Raw genomic sequence first — 21617 nt, forward strand, 5'->3', positions numbered from 1 at the left:
TTTTTAAATAAAATTTTAAATAATTATTATTTTACACTACGTTACCACAATCACAAATTTTTCGTACTCTTTGATCCTTCAAGGAAGAAAGTAAAAAGCAAGGATGTGTGTGTTAATGCTAATTGTCAGAATGTTTTGTTAAGTGTCGCCTGAGTAGTGTTACCTGCTCCTCTGGTTTCTTTGTGTCCGTTATTTTTCTCTCAATGACCTCCTGTTGGTGTGAAAATTGATGTGAGTGTGTTTTACAATACCAGATTAAAAAACATATGCTTAAAAATACATTAAAAAATCACAACTTACTGCTCCAAAACATGTTCAAAATATGATAAGTATTGTGATTAAAATTAAATGATGAGCAGAAGTACTGAATGGTACTGGCTAAATGATATGAGATGTCACTAACCCAGGGTCTAGGGGAAAGTGAAAATTTTATTTCGGTAAAATGTTATTCTATGCCATAACAATGAACCCAATAGTAGGCCCACAGAAAATTTCACTTATCCTTATTATATTTACCAACATAATTCACAACAGCACTTGAAGAGACTGATTTATTAAGGGTATATGTACTAATATTTACAATTCTTTTAGAAACAATAAAAATGTTTTGTAATTTCAGTGTTGAACTACTGAGACTTCTAAAAAGGAAAATTTTATAGTGTCACATAAAACCATCGTTGTATGCAATTGAATCCTGTGAAATAGATTTATACGATGTTACTAATTCTTAAGTGAGTTTCATGAAAACATTTTACAGATATGCTAACTTAAAAGAGACTTTCATTGTTTTTAAGAATATAATATATTGATTTCTGAAAAATACATAAAATTTAACACAGATACAAACAATATTTGCAGCACTATTATAATAAGACTTGGTCCAGTATAAGAATGGAAATAACATTTTATTGAAAATATGAAAACTTGGCACAACATACTAACTTCCAATTTGAAAAATAAAATACATTTCCGTATGTGGGAAGAATTTGAGGAGGAATAATTTTCATCCTCTAACAATATAAGAGAGTGAAATTTTTGTTCTTCATTCTCTATTACTATCTTTTAACTATTAAATCTCACTGGAAAACTATTAAATTACTGCAAATAAACAATAACTTAACTATGTTAATATTAAATTGTGGTAGTATTTTACCTTACTTGATTAGTTCAATTGTGGTACCGGTATGCATCATCTTTTGAATTTAGTCAAACCACAACGAAACTAATAAACTAAGATAAAATACCACAAAAATTTAATATTAACACACTGAAGTAGTTGTTTATTTTAAATAATATATTAGTTTTTCAATGACATTTTTGTACATAAAATACAGCATGTCGTAAAAATGCCACACTGATACTTTGTCCCATTTTCTCAACACCTGGGCTCGAAATGGACGTTTTTACGAACCGGAACGCTCTGTTATTTCCGTGGACACAGTAGTGTTGATGACAAGAACGAAGGAAGTAATGACCAATGAGATGACGCTACATACAGTGCAAACATTTTATCTTTCCACGCTCGCATGTCGGTAGCCATGCTTCCTCTCTACCTACGTGAACGTGGTAAAATACAGAGTGATTCACGAGGGATTACCACCACTTACGGAACATATTTCCGATGACATTTTGAGCAAAAATTTATATTAAAATGGATCCTATTCTCAATATTTTCTGAGTTACACTAATTTGAAGTTCTTTGTAAGAAGCCATTTTTCTTTAGTTTTAACGGTAAAAAACATTACAGATAGAGAATGAACTATTCAAAAGTATCATTTCTTTAATTGGCTAGTATTCTGAAGCTAAAAATGTGTTGTTAATTCCATAGTTGCTTCGTACATAAATTTTTTCCGATTTTTAACTACAAAATTACATTATTCTTACGCACTTATCACAATAATTGTTACAATTCACGCCACTCTTATAAACTCTTTAAGACTAGATCAGGATGCAAAACTTAACTGTAAAGAATCAAGTCGCTAGAAGTGGTGTGATCTGTAACAATTGTGATAAATGTGTAAGAATAATGTAATTTTTAGTTAAAACTCGAAGAAAAAACAATCTGTACAAAGCAAATAAGAAATCAGTAACACATATTTGGTTTCAGAATACTAGTCAATTAAAGAAATTCTATTTTTGAATAGTTCTTTATCTATTTACAATATTATTTTTCCTTCCAAACTAAAGAAAAAAAGATGTTTTATAAACAACTTCAAATTATGTAACTCTGAAAATATTGAGAATAGAATCCATGTTTATTTGATTTATTTGCTCAAAATGTCTTCAGAAATAAACGCCGTAAGTGGCGGTAAGTCCTCGTGAATCACCTTGTATATCCACACTACATACGTTTAATATAATTAGCAATGAAATATTTATGTACATGTCAATTAATATAAAAATTTCAGATTCGAGTCTTCGAAAATATTCATCTCTTTACCACATTTTGTAGAGGGAAACTATGAATGGTAGTCACTTTATTCAGCCGAAAGTATATGTACCGATATTATATAAAATGTACCGATTTTTAATAACATTTCAACGCCTATATTATTATTAGTGAAAGCGAATGTTTTGCGTCCTACACTTAAGACTGGAATCTTTGTTTTTCGAAGTCTTTGAAATGGATACTCGGATCGCGGTTTAAACAATTAGAAATTCGACTCGCTGCTTTGCAGTGGCCTATAACATCTGATCACCAGCTCGATACGTAGTGATAAAGTGTTGCTGATTCTGGATCATTTCAATTTCATTAAGGTCGCGTTTTTCTTCAGAATCTCAACGATACTAAATTCACAATCAAATATCAAACGCATGCTGCAAGAGAATTATAAACTAGCGAGAGCTTATACGGATGCTACAGCACAATAAAGCACTTATGACAGTGTCATTATTTTTAACAATTTAGTTGAAATTAAATTTAAAATAATTTTTAAACATCATACCAAATTAAAGCCAACCAGAACTGACCATAGTCATTTCTTGAGACGGAATGGAAAGATCCCTGATATTCGCGAACTGGAACTGGAACGTTATTCCCTTCCGCTCCAGGCCATTTCGAGCTCTGCTCAACACCAATAACAATTTCATGAAAATAGTATTATCCTTTTTTTAAAATCTAACGGCAATTTCAACTACAGAAATTATTCAATGTCGAAATCAAAGGTTGGTGAGAAGCGACCGACAAATTTTTTTCCCAAGCACTCTATCATGAACAGGTTTATTTTACATGTCCTAAACTTATGATACAAGACCCACAGTTTTACTTCCCTCCCAAAAGAAGTCACTGAGGATTTGGTCACCCTTTAAAATCCATCACCCTCAAACGGATTTGAACCTGCGAACTTCGTATTCAGCGACTAACATGATAACCACAAGTCCACCAAAGACGATAGGATTTGATCAGAAAAGAAATTGAAAGAGTAGGCTACATATATATTATACGTTCCTTACGTTGCCTAATAAAGACCTGATCTTGTGGAATGAATTATTTTTCATAACGTAAACTGGAATAAAACTGACCATAAAACAAAATAATAAATAAACCACGATATCAGGTGCACGAAGCATATTTTTGTAGTTCATTACATTTTCTACACTTCTAAAGTATTTTTTATTGTTTTAAATCACAAATAGGGCTAAGTCGTGGTTTAATTTCTTTTTCGTTTTATGGTCAAGTTCACTCCATTTTGAGTAGATTTACAGTTTACATACATGGGCGTAGTTTTCTTATTCTACTTATACAGTACGATACGTAGTTCGCGTGCACTTGCTGTTAATATGACGTAGGTGTAAACAAATGAACACAAGATTTCATTGATAAACAAATATTAATTTCAATTAAGAAAAAAGGAAATGGTAGTTTTATTTACAAAAGGTAACAACCACCAATGTAGCAAATGATACACGCCTAGGTTTCGCTTGGGAAAAATCATTAACTAGATCGTCTTTTATTTGTTAAGGGTTTATAAACGTGGAGTATTTTAACATTAAAAGTAGAGTTCACATTTTTTTTCTTTAGTAGTACCTACTACACAATTATTAACTTTTTAAATCTTAAATTCAGGTGGGGGCAATTGTTTCCCTTCCCCCCCAAATGACGCCTTTTCATTTTCTTTTGGGGGTTTTCGATTCTGATAAAATGGTAATAGAATACTTGTTTTTGACTTGAGATATAAAAAATGTACCGTAGTCAAGGGCATTACCGATGCCTTTATTACGAAAATAAAACGAACGACCAAGATTTTCGCATCATTTCGAACTGAGAATATGAATAAATACATATACCTATTGTGATATTTCGTCATTTTTCTCACAATTCCACATAATTTCAGTTCTATTATTGTAATTTGCACATATCTGTATTTTAAAAACATTACAAACGTTTACAGTTCAACTTGTAAACGGAAACGTAAACTTGAATACTGTTCCTGTTCACACTCTCAGATATCATAGGATGCAGAAAAGAAAATAATAATTATGCTGCAGCTAATTTTAATCCCAAGCGGATAACCCTCGATTTACATTTGATAAGCCAGAGTCATTATTAAATTAATTTTCAAAAGTAAAATTTTTTACATCTATCTAGTATTAAACTTGTAGCTTTCCATTCCACAGCCAATACGTAGAGATCTGCTGGAATAGACTCGGTTCTCGTAGTGTTTTCTGTAGTAATGTCACGAGAGGTCTGAGATTTATCTGGGAAATCTCAGACCTCGAGTGACATTTATTAGGGCTATTTCGTGAATAAAATAAAAATGTAAATAATATATCCCTAAAATTCGATCACAAAATTTTAATAATTGTATATTTGCGAATACTTAATCTATTCAGACATAGTGAAGTTGAAATAGATGAATATCGATTACTGCAATAAAGAAATTCGATGTTATTACTCAGTAACGCCAGTTGCGAAAAGCGAAATACAGGTTTAATAATGTTAATTACATATACTGCACTTTTCTCTTATTATTATAACATAAATACATTTTCATTATCTGCTGAAATCATAATATAGTTTAAAATCTTATAATATAACTACAGTAACCTGATTAATACATTAATTAAATGAAGAATTGTTGAAAACGCAGTTATCAAATCTGAATGAAGGAATGTAATTTTTTCAGATAGCCTACAATGGACATTGAATTAGGAGATGAAGATGTAGATGTGGAAGTAGAATTTCGCACTTTATTTAGTACTTCATCGTTACATTACACACTACACCGAGAAATAAGAACTGTGTATGGGGCAGCTATATAGGAATGTTTATATATTCACAGCGAGACATGTTGCTACAAGTGAAACCATCTCTTTATAGATAATTAAAACACGAATTTTATTACGCCATACGGAAGGCAGTTTGATCAAAGACCTTGTATATATTACCATACAAGGTCTTTGGGTTTGATATGCGATGATGTTACATAAATTTGAACATCTGACTTTCTATTAATTGTTTAATTTCATTCACAAAATACAAATTTTATAGGCTACAACTATAGGTTAAGTTACATGTGGGAGCAGGATTAATGCCAGCTGTGCTTTATTTCGACCTTACTCGTGCTACAGGAAAGCATTTTTTGTAGATCGACAAACGCATTCTCGCTGTAGTGTGTAACGAAACTAAAGCTGCATCTACACAGTTCAATATTCCAATCGCGTATGTGTGCAATCTGGGAAGAATATTGAAAGAATCAAGTTTAAAAGGTACGTTCAATTAAGATGCATGAAGATTTCGTGTCTACATGGTGCGCCGTTTTGAACGTCGTCTTCACTGCGTAAATATATTAATTAATATTAAATATCAATCTTGTATTCATTGCTTTAAAGTTGAAAGAAAAGTTTAACCGTATAGTTGCATCTTAATGTATTCATGATCATCAATTTACGGGGAAACAGTTGGCGACAACGACTAAACAAAAGAACGACCATGCGATAAATTGATGGCGATAAATCTAGCTGCAAAAATTATCGCAAAGTGTGACTGTGATTGGTTGGAATTCAAAATTTCATTACACTTCATTGGTCGAAAATGGAATGACGTCATATAAACGAAATAGTCAACTTAAATGTATGTGTGAATTATGTTAGATTATGTTGGATTAAATGGCATTTGTAAATTAAAAGACTTTTTTTTATACAAAGTTATTTTCATAAAGCTTTAACCACAAAATAATCTAGCCTGGAAAAGTGACATTACTCTTGTTATATGTTCGTATGAATGTTTTATGTAGATAATGTAATTTTATTAAAAGATAAAATTCATTTGATTCAAATAAAAAATCACAATATCAAAAACTTGAAAAAGAATAAAAATTAGACAAAAATGACATGTGTGTCAATGTTGCAAAGAAGTGTAAAGTGTTTAAATGTCTGTACCTCCTGAGAGTCCCAGTCTTCACCACTTTCCTCATCCTCCTCCTCCTCATCCTCATCATATTCATCCTTTGGATCCAAAAAAATAAGATGTACAGTGTGTAACTCTGAAGGTATATACAAAAATAACGTACTTCTACAAAATATTGGAAGAGTGTGTTAATGTTCAAAATATATTCCATGTCCTACTTTCACTTATTTTGAAGTACTTTAGCAGATTACATTTGAGAACAAATATTTACTACGTGACTGATTTTAAAATATTACGTCTAAGAAATAAAATAAAAATATGTATAACGAATAAGGAAACCAAATATGAAGGGAAATAATTACAGTTGCTTCTATTTCATATAAGTAGAGTAAACTGTTTATATATTATATATTTTAAGAAATGTGTTATAATACTGGTCTCATAAGAATAAGAGAAAACATTAACGCAAAACTTTTATATAAAAATCTAATATTGAATAATGTGAAATAATGGCAAATTGAACTAATATATTTTTAATTTGAAATATTGGTTTTTATTATTTAGATAAATAATATTTCTTGTAATTACAATATTATAAATTATAAGTGTTCTTATAATCGCATTTATCGTGATAATTTTTTTAAACAAAATATGGCATTTCAAAATTTAATTTTATTTGATTAACAATTATAGTAATTAATATTTAATTTTCATCACGCAATATGTAAAGAGATTAATTGAGATATAACATTTTAGCAACTCTTATTTTAACAAAAATGTGTAACATACCAACACAACGAATAAATATGGATTAAAAGTCGTAACATCATGAACTTATTTATACCTATATATCTGCGTTAAAATTACTATATTTAGCGTAAAAGAATGAAGTGAACTTGGAGAAAGAAATCAACATTTATAAAACTTACCTTCTCTGGCTCTGCTTCTATTTTCTTCTCTTCCTTCTTTTCCACTTTCTTCTCTTCTACTTTCTTTTCCTCCTTCTTCTCCTCTTTCTTTTCTTCTTTCTTCTGTAAATAAAATACATGAACATTTGAGTGCTTCTGTTTTCAAGTAATTTACTACAACGTTGATTTTAAAATTAATACATACTCGGTTAAAAAAGTTTCCGGAATATATTTTTTTGCCGAAATGAAAAATGTTATGTGATATATTTCTATTTCTGGTGTTGGCATCATTAGTGACGTCACTTCCGAAGAAGTTTCATGATCGTAGTCTTATTCATTGTTGTTATGTGGCAACTGGCTGTTGTTTGTGTGGTATTCGTTTGTAGCATTTCAGAATGTGGGAGACAGAGCAATGTGCAAATATCAAATTTTGTGTTTTTTTGCACGATACATTAAGAATTGAAGAAGCTTATGGTGAAGCAGCAATGGAAAACGCAGTTCTATGCCTGGCATAAACGTTTTTCTGAAGGTCGACCAAAGCACTGGTCGTCTTTGATACTCATACGGCCTTCATTCTGAAATGCAACGAACGAAAGTCACAAAACAGCCAGTTGTCACACAACAATAACTATGACTATGGTCATGAAATTTCTACGGAAGTGAACGTCATGAAGGATGCCAACATCAGAAATAAAAATACACAACATAACATTATTAATTTTGGAGAAAAAGAAAAATATATATTACGGAAACTTTTTGAACCGAGAGTATATAAACGTCAGATACCTACTAAAAATACATTTCAAAATATTTGAACGTGAGTATGTTGTAGGTATAAATTCAGTTGCGATATAAACAGAAACAATATTAGGTACTTTTTTATGTTGAGGAAGTAATATAAATAACTACGTAAAACTATTCTCCTTATCATGACGTGCTATTAAATGAGGAAAGATGGAGAAACAGTTTTGCATGGATATAATCTTATAACTGTAATAAATAATTGACCTCACCTTTTCTTCCACTTTCTTCTTTTCTGTAATCAAAACGAGAGAATCCATATCAGATGACATGGTAAATTTCGTGAATAGTAAATAAAAAATAACACAAATCAGAAATCAAGGAAATCTTAAATTCTTATAGAAGTAAATAATTTAAGAATTACTTAATGACAAGTCAAACCTAATTCAGTAGCATAGGTTATATTACGCTAAATGTAATAATCTTACAATAAGGCATAATGTAACTCACTTACCAACAACTTTCAATTCTGCTGTTGATTCTGCTTTGCCAAATTCATTAGATACGACCACCCTGTAAGATCCTGCATATTCCGTCTTACAAGATGAAATGCGTAGCCTGGCATAACTGCCATCGAAAGTTGTTTTGATTTCCTGAGATTCCCTGACAAGTTGTGCATTTCTAGAAAGAAATACGTATATACGCATGTTTCAAATAGCATAAGTTTATATGAAGAATTAAACTTATATAGTGTTGTACAAATAAACAAACTAAAATGGAGAATAAATAATACAAAACTTAAAATACTGATTGCAGAAAGAACGTTGTGATAATTCCATCAATTCATTAAATCATTTAAATTAAAATCCATGCAATAAATATAGAAAATAAAGACCTTTGAAATATGCAAGTGAAACACGTTCATTTGGTTGTCAATAATAATAATAATAATAATAATAATAATAATAATAATAATAATAGTAATAATAATGTTATTATATATTATATATTATTGTTATTGTTATTATTATTATTATTATTATTATTATTATTATTATTCACAAGACACTGCAAACTTAGTCTCATGTTACCTACGAGTACTTTGCGAACATCTGAAATGCTCAGTGAACTGATTGCTTAGACATGAATTCTAATTGAGTGAAAATGCCTCATTTTATACGCATGCACTTGAATTAAATGCAAATATACGGTGATGGAGAAGATATATACTGTATATTCCTCTCCCTTAAACAAAATGTCTCTTATACAGAAAGGATTATTTAAAAAAAATATCAAAAAATATCCTACCTGTACCACACGACAGTCGCCTTCTTGTCAATAGTAGACAACTGACAAAAGAATTCTGCGCTCTTGCCTTCTTCTGCATTCTGCAATTGAACAACAACAACTCATTGTGAAAAAATGTTCTTTCAAATTAAATTTTATTATCAAAGTTGACGTTAATAAGACACTTTAGAAGAAACGTAAGAAACTTTGTGTTGATTTTTTCTTTACTTTATCATTACAGAATCAATAATCGCTGCACGTTACATATTATATACAGACCCAGAAACAAAATTTGGGCCACTTACAACGCTTACTGAGCATGCGCAGTATGTTATAACTGGAGCTTGGAAAATTCAGGTGGTCAAAATTTTGTTTCTGGGTTTGAGCAATGTCCTTTCAGAAACTTATCTCATAATCATGTCAGAATTTATAGTAGGGCCATTACGTTGAGTTCTTATAAACCTGTCGCAATGCTACATGGCTAATTTCCATGTATTTAAGTGCAGTAGACTTCAAAGCGCAATGACTAAATTGAAGGATTACAATTTATTTCTATTTAACTGCTTATTATTTATCAAAGACCTCTGCATTATTATATAACAGAAAACTGATCTCTAAGATTACACACTTGACATATTTGGTACTAAAAGTGAAAACAATATATTTTATTAATGAAAATTATTGTAAGATGTTATTTCTGCTACGTATATATAAAGTTATTCACAATACAATACATGGACATCCAGAAGATAGTGGAAGTTCAAGGTTTTTAAGGTTCTAACCTTTGTAGTCAATTGGAATTAGTAGCAGTAGAGATGTCCACCTTATGTGCTTGGCGCTATTACCCCAAAGAAAATACCCCGACACTAAATTCTGTTAGAAACTGAGGGACTCCAGGACCATAGTGCAGCTATAAGGATTCTCCAACTAGAATCGAACCCGCGATCTTCCAGCTTAGCACCTTAAATGCGACGCTACCCCACCCCCCTACGTAAAATATGCATTTTTGTCATATCTGCAAATGGATAAATATTCTCTATTGGCTAATTAATCGATTACTGCGAAGTAGTGAAGAGGTTAGACATTCAAATTAATTTCACGATTATGTAGAAATTCAGGCCTAATCTTAATTTCAATCGGCATTTTTTATATGAAAGGTCAAGATGAAGGCAATTTAAACCTACTGTACACAAACAAACCTTTGTGAAAAAATTAAGTATTACCCAAGTAACAATAGACAACATAACAATACCGAAATGGAACACAATTTTTAATTTTCATAATCTCGTGAAAGCAATAAAAATAAGTATTGTTCCAATTAAATCACATTTCTCTGAGAAATTTAGAATAACACTAAGAAGAAGTAGACGTAAAATTGCATTATATTATAAATATTCATTTCAAAGAATGCTTGAAGTAATGATATTCTTTCTTCATACCAGTAATATAGAAAACTTTTTTTAATCAAGAGGAAAATAAAATTGGCCAATCCATTATGTTATTTGTAATAACACAAAACTCTTTTTAAAACAATCAACAGAAATATTGGCTAATCCATTATAAATGGAAAGTTTTCGAATATAATATTTCAATGGCGATATTCCTTTGTGTATTTTATTGCAATAATTGTCAACTAATGGAATTTTAGAGGGTTGAAATTCAAACCCTGATATAAAATTACATATGTTTTTCCCCCTCATACTAATAGATAAATGTTTCTGTTCAAATTTATTTTGTTTCTCTCATAGAAGATAAAGAAAATGAAATAGATATCACTAACAATAATATTTCCGTTTCCTTTTTTTTTTTTTGCAGAACTATTGAAATGTAAATATCGATGAGGAAATAAAGTATGTCAAGACAAAATTAAAAGATCAATCCTCCACCTGCCTGACAATATTCGCGCTTATTTCAAGTTCAAATAATATTTAAGTTGTCTATGTACATAATACAGTTTGTTAAGTAGTCTGTTATTAGTTTAGTGCAGTAAAGACAATGGATAGTTAGATAAATGTAGAAGGACTCTCTAGCGTCATCTAGTAAGAGTCTGCCGGTTAGGTAGTATCGACACTTGCTTCTGTATCAAGCTCAAGAATGATAACTGCATCTTATTAATATTTTAGTGAATTGGTTGTAATATTTTTCCTCGGTAATATGAGTAATAAAGCAGATTACTCTATTCTATTTATGTTACACAATAGATTAATAAATTTAAGATGATGTTAGTGATAGTATTTTATTTAATGACGAAACCATCTATGATAACATCAAATATCACATTAATTTACTTACCACAGATGTGAGACCCTGAGAAAATTCTGGTTTGTTGCCCTTCTTCTTTTCTTCTTCCTCTTCCGGAATTTCTGTAACTTCTACAGTCTGAGAAGTGGCTTCTCCCTTCTCATTCTTGGCAACAAGTTTATATGAGCCCTTGTCAGACTGGGTTACTGATTCGATTTCAAGTTTTACAGCAAATTCTCCCTACAACAAAAAAATAATTATATAACATCGAGGAGCATTATTAAATCCATTACTATATCTAACATTATATTCTTGTTCATCTTGGATATTAATCATTCTTAAGCATTATTCAAAGATTAAGTTATAGCAAATTTTGCTTCGTTATTAACGCCTCTAAATATGAAATTTAAAACTCTTCCAGTTCTGAGTATTATGGAAATGTGTACAATTCCATTTTCGAGGTAGTATCACCTGTAAGGAAAAATTCATCATCCCGATGATAGCATGATGAGTAAGGTTAAAGAAGTGTTGAATTCTTACATGAAAGAGAAATGACAGGCAAATTTTGCGCCGAGTTCTCTCATTCAGCAGGATTTTAACCCGCGCACCTCGGTTATTTTAAAGCAAATATGGTGACCACAGAGGACGAGATATAGCAAGTGTAATATAATTGAATATTTAGATTTATTAAGAACACTTACCTCTTTAACTTGTTCAACTCGAACTGTGTGTCGTGAATCTTCACGCACAGCTGTTTTCTCTTTGAACCATGTGCACTGTGGTGCGAACTTCGAGATCACATTGCATTCCACAACGACAGTCTTCTTTTTGACTATCTTTATTACTCTTGGTCTTTCTTTGATAACAGGTACAACTGAAATAAACGGTTTAAGTGTTAAGTATGTCAACTCACTTATTCCTTGTAATGCTTTTATGAAAATCTGCAACACTTTTCCTTCTTAATACACAGCCTCTGAATAAATCGAAGCTAAAACTTTATCCAATAAAATATTGTAACAATCAGTATAATCACATTTTCATGATGTATACAACAGAATATTTTAAATTTAGTGGTTGCATTGTATTCGGATTTTGTTCTAAGGAAAATGTCTCAAATAGTATTAGCAATCTCCTGTACTCTTACTATGTAATACCGGTTTGTTATAAAGAAAAGGCTATCATTAAAATAATTAGTACATAATCGAAAAAAAGTAGCAGTCCATTCATATTTAGATATTAAATATATAATATTGCATTAAACTTCTTCTATCATAGACATATTTAACAACACTTCGTGAAGAAGTAAGAATTGCTGTAAATTTCTACACTTACTTTCAATGTTGAGTGTCAGGTTCGCATTTAATTCTCCGAGTGAATTCTTGATATTACACTTATATAATCCTGAATCTTCTTGTCCGGGATCCTTAAGAAAGAAAACAGAGTGTTATTCCTATTTATGTTACACAGAAGTATTTCATGAAACTAATCAGTTTGGATAATCCTGGAATTATTTTAATAATGATTAATGCAATAATCAAATTATTTGGACGTAATACATAGGCTAATGTGAGTAATAATACACGGCTGCACTATGTTTTGTATGTAATGCAATTATCGAGGAGACGGAATAGCTTGTTATCTATTATATTAACATACCGTACTTCTAATTATAATTCGCTTTCACTATGCAATAACAGCATACATAAGAACATTAATTTCTCGTCGTAGTTCACTTGTAAGAATTTTGTAACTTACATATTCTCACTTATCACCAACAGTATATTACAAAGAGAATTAGTAAAAATCTAATGGAAAACTAATCACAATTTGTAATTCTTTAATAATAATGAATCATAATCCAATAGAGGAGGACATATTTTTATAATATAATAATATACAATGAAACGATCCATTCTATTTTTAAATCATTTGGCCTTGTCGATAAACTAGCTTACCTTCAGTTCCAGCCTGATGGAGTAAATATCTTCTCTCTGTTCTATTGACATAGAGATTTTAGAAGATTCCTTCACTACTTTTCCAGCTTGGTACCAAACAATGGTAGGTTTGGGATTGGCTTTTACTTTGCAAGTCATAATAACGAGTTTTCCGCCCATCTCAGAGACAATCTTTGGTTTCTCCACAAACGTTGGTCCCTCTCCCTCTGGTTCGGGCTCGGCTTCTATGTTAAGGTTCAAGTTTGCATTACTTTCACCAAAGTCGTTCTTGACATTACACCTGTAGGTCCCTCCGTCTGGTCCCGCTGGGTCCTAAAAATTAAGATAGCGTCAATAAAGCGTTTTCGTGAAATGAATAAGTAACAATGTGTTCAGAAAATTTAAGATCATCTATGAATGTCAAATACACAGAATGTTAGGAAAGTTAGTGAAAATATTTTTGGGCAATGGAGGACATGCTCGCGTCTTAGCTGCGTGTTCTAAGGTTCCTTGCCTTCGACTAGGATTATGAAATGAGCGCTGATTTGGTTTTTCAAGGGGAAGAAAATTCCTCATGAAATTTCGGCAAGTGTATGGGGGCCGATGCCCATTCAGTATCGTGATATATTTCGTGACCTACAGTGAGTAGCGGAATCTAGTTTCGTAAGTCAGTCATAATGTCTCGGGGAGCATCGTGCTAACCACACATTATCCTTATACTACTTGGATGATTGTTCATCTCAGGTGAGGCATGTGGACGTAAGGTCAACAATAGGCTAGTGAGTCTTGGCCCTCCATGGGCTGTCGCGCAACGGATTTTTTTGTATTTTTAGTAGAGGAAAATAAAAAATGACATGCATTTTAGCATACCTAGTACTTTTTTATTATCGTAATTTCTGCGAAATAGTCGAGCAACTATGAAAAATGTTTGTATTAGTATATAATCTTAAAGAGAATGATGGGGGGATGGGTTGGAGAGGGGAAATCATCCAACAATAAAAAAATATATAAACATTATGTGTTGTCTTAACATGCAGAGAAAATAAATCAATAAATCTTGAACATGAGTGTAAGAATCCCATAAATATCTTCACGTATTGGTTTAAGTACCGGATGACCGTATTCTATAGCTAATTACATACTCGATAAGAAACGAAAATTTTAATTAACAGTTTTTGCATTAAAAATTACAACAATGAAGATATGATCGATTAATAGGCATACAATTTGGAGGCGGAAAAAATAATTAAAACTCGATTTTCAATGACAATTTACGGAACAACAATTAACAAAATATCAATCACAAATAACAGATTTAAACTAAGAATATCTCCTTGTGACCGAGATGAAAAGGTGCTTCTGGGTAAACGAACTCAGAACTGACTCATTGAATGTCTTTAGAAGGCCCTCTTTTCGCGCGTAGCCTAATCTTGTAGACAATTAAATGCTGTTTATTTGTTCGAAATACATGTTAGCTTGTTATATATACTAATAAATATTGAAGAGTTATACCAAATAAGAAGTTGCGAGAAATTTTCAACTCGTATTAATTTTACGCATCACGTGTCAAAATATTTGCAATTATTTCCCCAATATTTTGTAAATCAGACTTTTATGTGGCATGCTTTGTCGCTAGTAATGACAATCACTACATGAATTTGGATTGAATGTAAATGTTACGTTTTCTGTAAATAAAGTTGTTCGACAAATCTAATAACATTTGATCACTACCGAAATTTACTTTCGAAATCTCACCTTAATCTCTAGTAACAATTCATAAGTGTCTTCCTCCTTATCAATGGTTTTTATTTTAATTTTTGAAGATTCTTTGACTACTGTGGTACCCCTGTACCAAGTAACCACAGGTTTCGGTTTCGCTTTGCATTTGCATCTCATCGTAATGAGTGTTCCTGTCTCATTTGGAATAATCCTTGGCTTTTCAATAAATGATGGAGCAAATCCTGCTGCATCATCTCCACCTGGAACAAAATAAATGTCCTTTCAAGATATTTCATTCTAAACCATTATTTCCTGTATATTTTATGTAGTTCAATCAGAAGAATATAGATAGGGTACATATATGTACATGTAATACACCACTTCCTGAAAAAAAAATATATGACATAAAACATAGCATTAAAACTCAACACAGAAACAAGGAAGTTCATTTTAAAGTTGCAAATGGAAGAGTCTTCACTTACGGCTGTAGGATATAAAAGGAATTTTGTCATGCTAAGGGTTTTGGCTGCTGTTCTCTCTGCAGTCCTCCAATTAGATGTGAAGGAAAAGCTCAACTGCAAGCTGAAGAGGAAGGACAGTTTAAAACCAGGCGGGCTACATTTAGACAGAATTTACCAAAATCATAGACACATTTTCAATAAGGCAAAGAGATGAACAAAGCATATTACACATAACATTATTTTGTGATGACAGGGCAGGGGATACAAAATGACGATAGAAAATACAATATAAAATTATAATCATCTAGAATATTTACCAGTGTGTTCCTTCCAATCACTAATAAGCATACCTTGGAAATTCAGAGAAATATTGGCGTTGCTCTCGCCGAAATTATTGAAGGCATTACATCTGTAGTTTCCGCCATCTTCTTTCGTAGGGTTTGAAATTTCCAAGGTGAGTAGGTAAGTATCTTTTCCAGTAGCTTTCCTTGACATACGGACACGGTTGCTATCTGAAATGACCTTCGTACCCTGGTACCATGTGATCTCTGGTACAGGATTGGCTTCCAAAATACATTCCATCACAAGAATATCGCCCTCCTGTTTTATTGTCGGTTTCTTCGGGAATCGAGGTGGTTTACCATCTGGAATTCTATGCAAACACATACAATTAACATAAAAGTGTATCAAAGTCAAAATATTACTCATTTTACCTCGAATCAAGAAATTGTCAATGTTCAGTTATCTTGTCTTTAAATAAAGTAATATGTCTGTTTAAATTTAAAAATAAAGTTCTTTAAATAAGGTAATATGTCTGTTTAAATTTAAAAATAAAGTCTAGCTGACGCAGTCATGTGAATACACACGACTTTAATTTTTTTCATATTATTATCAATAATATTATACTGCACTAAGTCTATTTCAAAAATATATTTTATTTGTTCACATTACATTTTTAAGTTTCATTCTCCAAAGTATACAATCTTCCCCATTGTAAACCATATCACTGCGGTGTGCAGGTGTCTAGGCGCAGAATTTCCTTTTATATCAGTCTGGAAATTTTGTCTAATATACATTTAATACTAAACTTTGTAAATTCAAGTGTAACACACTTAACTATGGCTTGTTTCTCACAAACTGTATTTTACTATGACTTACTACAAGTGTCATTTTGATACAAATGTTTCTACTACGTTTTATGCAGTAACAGCGGATAACTTGACTCGTAACTTTAGTAACGGCAATAGATATTAACAACAGGAAAACATCTTGCCGAATACTAAAATGCTCCATACCTACTACAATTGTGAATGCAGTGAGGTTTTTGACAAGAAAACCGAAGGAAATATAAAGGACTATTCTTCTCTACTTTATATTTGAAGGAGACAATGTAGAACTTTATAATATGGAACATTACTTTTTCATCATACCTAATATTGTCATTCGGGTAAAATAAAGAGCATAAAGCATAGGCTAACACTTTCGATGCACTGTGTTCAATTCTGCATCACTTCACCAATGTGTTAAAAAGAAGCAGTAAAATGGATACCAGTACTTCTTTTTCATATCAATGCAAAAAATCCAACTTCTTTCCCAAATTCATTTCTTACTATTATTACAAAACTTTCAAAACAACTAACAACAGAAACTATTGCTATTGAACTAACAAGTAAACATTCTGACGGGGGCAGATAAAAAAAAAAGTTATTTTTTCTTCTACCATATTAATAATGTCAAAAGAAATGCTTATACAAATTTCGGCCACTCTACCGCAATTACGAGACCGTCCAGAAAGTGATTTTCCCTGGGGCCGTTTACAGAAAAAACACAATGGCATGGAAAGATTTATTGAAACAGATACAGCAATTGTTGCGCTACTTGTCAACATATCCCCGCACTGGAATTGAGGCATTTGTCATACCATGGGATCAATTTTTGTAGCCTTGTGTCGTAGAAGTCAGCCGCCTGGGGTCGGAACCAGCGTTTGACAGCCGTCTGCACCTCTCTGTCAATCCCATGATATGACAAATGTCTCAATTCCGGTGGGGAATATGTTGAAAAATAGCTCAACAATTGCTGTGTCTGCTCCAATAATTTTTTCCAATGGAATTGTGTTTTCTTTCTGTTAACGGCTCTCGTAATTACGGTCGAATGGCCAAAATTTGTATAAGCACTTGTTTTGACATTATTAACGCGGTGAAAAAAAAATTTATCTGCCCCCATAATAATTTTTTTTTTGTAAGTTTAAAAATACATTAGTTCAACTTCACACGGGAAAGTCATATTTTTATTCCTAAGTGATATACTCTGGAGCCTCAATTTTAGGGAGGGAAAATGCCTTGTTTATCCTTTCCTTATAAGGCAGTAGAGGTGGGGAGTGAGTGTACAGTTGTCTCTTGGTAGTAGTCGGGCGTTTTGCATTGAGAGCAACCACGCTTAAAAGAAAAAAGAAGTTCGTACTCGATGAAAACTAAGTTCGCTGTGATAGAGAGACTGAAGAAAGGTTAAAGTGTGGAAAGTTTAGTTATAGAACTCTTCATACCAGAGAGTACATTAACGAAGTGTAAAAGGAGTATTACTGGCAACAGTTATTTTGATACTATTTCTTGAAAATATAAAAACAATAAAGAGACCAACTATAAACAATGGACAGATTATGCTCTTTCTTTGCTCTCTCAAAAGGATCAGTATGCACTGAGATATATAAAGGAAGTATATTTTATGCGGTGGCACAATCAAAAATTAACTTTATTTTATTTACAATTAATTTTTAATTCTCTAGAGTGCAGAGTTCATCCATGAAAAAGATGTCACAATAGTTAAAAATTTGCCCTTGTTTTAATAATCGTCCATTTATTTATCAGATGTTTAAGTTCAACCGCAATAAATTCATTTCTTTTAAACTACACCTATTTGTTACATTCTTGCGATCTAAATTACGTAATTGCCTCGATTCCCTGTTGGTACAATTACGATATTATACAATGAGAATCCGAAATAGTGAATATTGTTCTTGCGAATCCTGTAAAGTGTCTGAACTCTGGGTCGATGTGCTCCATCCTAGATTCGAACTGCCTAAAATCAACTGCTTACAATTGAGGCTCCACTGTAAAGTTGAAAGTTGTGTAATCAAGATGTATATTACTATTGCTTATACTGTATAGGGTTGGTGCATACAGTAAATTCGTAGTGTTTCTCGTTGCTATGGTGGCTGTGTCACTACAGTACTATTAAAAGAATGAAAGTACATAAAAACGCAACGAACTTATGCAACTATTCAATATTTAAAACGTTCTGAAAATATTTTTGGTTTTGTGTAAGAACTACAAGCATATGGTATTGTATTGTGTTGTGTGAAGTGGGCACTACGACCCAGCAATGCTACCTAGAAGATCTACTGCGCTAACACTCGAGCGAGACGTATTCCCAAACCACACCGGTTGACTACACTGAGTTTCGCGGAGTATACAGATTTCAAGCAGAAACCATATTCGTCCCTAGATCATACCCCTGGTGCTCTGGGAATACAATGGAATGATAAAGAAATGAAGATTTGACGGAATTATCTTGATTCCTAACGTGGGGAAACAAGAGAATCCCGAAAACTCATGTGGTTCTGTAAAGTAACTTTTAATTCAAGAGTATTCCATATATCGTCCTCTGCAAGGCGGAGTATCATATGTGCCATTTTGCTAACTTTATAGGAGAGACTGTTACGATACTTATCCAACATGGTGGTGAATACGATTGACAAAGTTTAAACCGACTTTTCAGAGAGAAATAAATTGTTGGGGCTCACGGAACTTTTACAGTCGATGCGCAGTGCTGGGAAAGTTATTCTAACCATCATAACTCATTTTCGGTAAAAGTGGGGTATGCGATACTCTGCATTGCAGGGGACGATATGTAAAGGCCACTGTTTATAAAAATATAAATACTTCTTTAAAATCTTACGTACCAAAAATCCCAAGGGTAAACGTAAGTTTGCATAAACATTATATAATAAATAGGCATCGGATTTATAAGCAAATATAATCTGTCTGCTTTTACATATGGTATGCAAAAAGAATTTCGGAGTAGATATCTTTTCAGTTCGCCTCTTTCTGAATGTTAATTTTTATAATGTATGTAATTGCATATTTACGGCATTTTTTTGCATATTTGATGATTTTGGCATGCTTCATACGTACATCAAATATTTTAAAGGTAAAAGTAGCTCCTTCACGTGCCATGAAGGCACTTGGGGGCATGGAGTTAAAGCCCCATGCTTTCCGTGACCTTTGCATTAGAATTAGGTGGTGTGGTCGGCACCACTCTCCGACCGCCATTTATCCCCGGGAAAGACCCGGTACTCAATTTGATAGGAGGCTGAGTGAACCTCGGGGCTGTTAAAAGCATAATAATTGCATATTTAAGGTATTATTGCATATTTTACAATTTGGCATTCATCGTGCATATACTAAAAGGTTTGAAGCATAATATTATTTTATGCTCGACCATGCCGAAATGTAGTAATTATACACCTGGTAGCAGACCTTTAATGCATGTCATTAAAGTACACCTACTCATTAAAGGTCAGGTCTTTCAGCCAATGACGACTCAGATTACAACTGTTCAGCCAATGACAGGTCAGCTTTCTACCGTTATAAAACCGCAAGTATCGATTATTCTCGGATATGCAATCGAAAGAGAATTAGCGAAAAGTCACGGAGGCTGGAAATCCAATACTGTCGCAGAAGGTTATGTTCTGTTACTATAATAATTAGCGTTAATTGTAAATAATATTCAAATAAATTCAATTTGTCATCTCGTTTTTCAATGTCTAATTTAATTTCAATGTTATCTCTGTAGGTTTTTATGGCCTAGCAAGGTCAATGTGGACATCTGTTCCTCGGAAAAAATCAATACTTTCCGTCTGCGCACATCTCACAACATACGGGACATTGGTCAAGGTCAGATACAAAGAAAATTAATAATATCAGGTTAGAAATATGGTCGAGCATAAAAAGTCGTATGAAACTCGCCTATAATGGTAATTAAGAAGCTCGTATGAAAATTATGAAACGAGCGCAAGCGAGTTTCATAAATATCCATACTCGATTCTTAATTACTATCATTATAGGCTCGTTGCATAATGTACTATTTCAATTTCTTTATATTTTATGGCATAGTTTTGCCGTTACACTAACTAGAGAGATAATCCCTAATGAGTCTCTTCTTTCGAGCATCCAACAATTTCATGTGATATTTAGATGTTTGTGAGGAATCACAATCATAGCTTGCTGCTAGTTTTCTGTAAGATCATACAAAAATTCAACAAAAGTTATCCTGGCTCGTATTCATTTAATTTTTTTAGTGATTTATTTTACGACGTTTTATCAGCTGCTATGGTTATCTAGCATCTGAATGATATGAAAGTGATAATGCCAGTAAAATATGTCCAGGGTCCAGCGCCGAAAATTACCCAGCATTTACTCCACATTGTTGAAGGTAAACTCCGGAAAAATATCAACCAGGTAACTTTTCCCAACCAGGATTTGAACCTGGGCCGCTCGTTTATGGTCAGGCATGCTAACCATTTTAGAATTTATTTAGTTTTCCAGCTAGAAATTTTCATCTACCACACCTCAAATGAGGCAAATTACCTTGCATTTCTTTAATTGTTGAAATGTAATAGGGTAATCTTACCAAACTTCAAGCAGGTAGGCCTACAAATTAAAGAATTTCTTCAAATTTAATGTTGCCTCGATAATCGTTCTGATACGAAAATTATGTCTCATTTTGGGAGTAATTTAATATACTGAATTCAACAAAAAATTGCTTCGTCTATTTCCTAGTTAAGTGTAACAGAAGGCCCTACGGCCTTAACTGTGCCAGGTCAAATAAAGCCATTATTATTATTATTATTATTATTATTATTATTATTATCATCATCATCATATCAACTCATTCACATTAAAATAAATGCATACATTCA

General features: G+C 32.3%; 1 protein-coding gene across 44 annotated transcripts in view; it reads right to left on the reverse strand.

The window, feature by feature from the left end:
- Positions 1-21617, reverse strand: part of bt (projectin protein bent) — a 408836-nt gene that overhangs the window by 246903 nt on the left and 140316 nt on the right. For 34 of the 44 annotated variants that reach the window (XM_069837454.1, XM_069837453.1, XM_069837411.1 and 31 more), the window contains exons 8-19: positions 15991-16292; positions 15216-15439; positions 13482-13793; positions 12859-12949; positions 12228-12400; positions 11578-11766; positions 9307-9386; positions 8513-8679; positions 8271-8293; positions 7279-7380; positions 6382-6447; positions 164-211 (exon numbers count right to left, since the gene is read on the reverse strand). In XM_069837454.1, coding sequence (XP_069693555.1) covers positions 164-211; positions 6382-6447; positions 7279-7380; positions 8271-8293; positions 8513-8679; positions 9307-9386; positions 11578-11766; positions 12228-12400; positions 12859-12949; positions 13482-13793; positions 15216-15439; positions 15991-16292 — 1777 coding nt within the window. The remainder of the gene's footprint in view (positions 1-163; positions 212-6381; positions 6448-7278; positions 7381-8270; positions 8294-8512; positions 8680-9306; positions 9387-11577; positions 11767-12227; positions 12401-12858; positions 12950-13481; positions 13794-15215; positions 15440-15990; positions 16293-21617) is intronic. The other 10 variants (XM_069837452.1, XM_069837423.1, XM_069837440.1 and 7 more) reach the window with 2 other exon arrangements.

The sequence above is a fragment of the Periplaneta americana genome, chromosome 10, assembly GCF_040183065.1.
Source record: "Periplaneta americana isolate PAMFEO1 chromosome 10, P.americana_PAMFEO1_priV1, whole genome shotgun sequence".
Lineage (NCBI taxonomy): Eukaryota > Metazoa > Arthropoda > Insecta > Blattodea > Blattidae > Periplaneta > Periplaneta americana.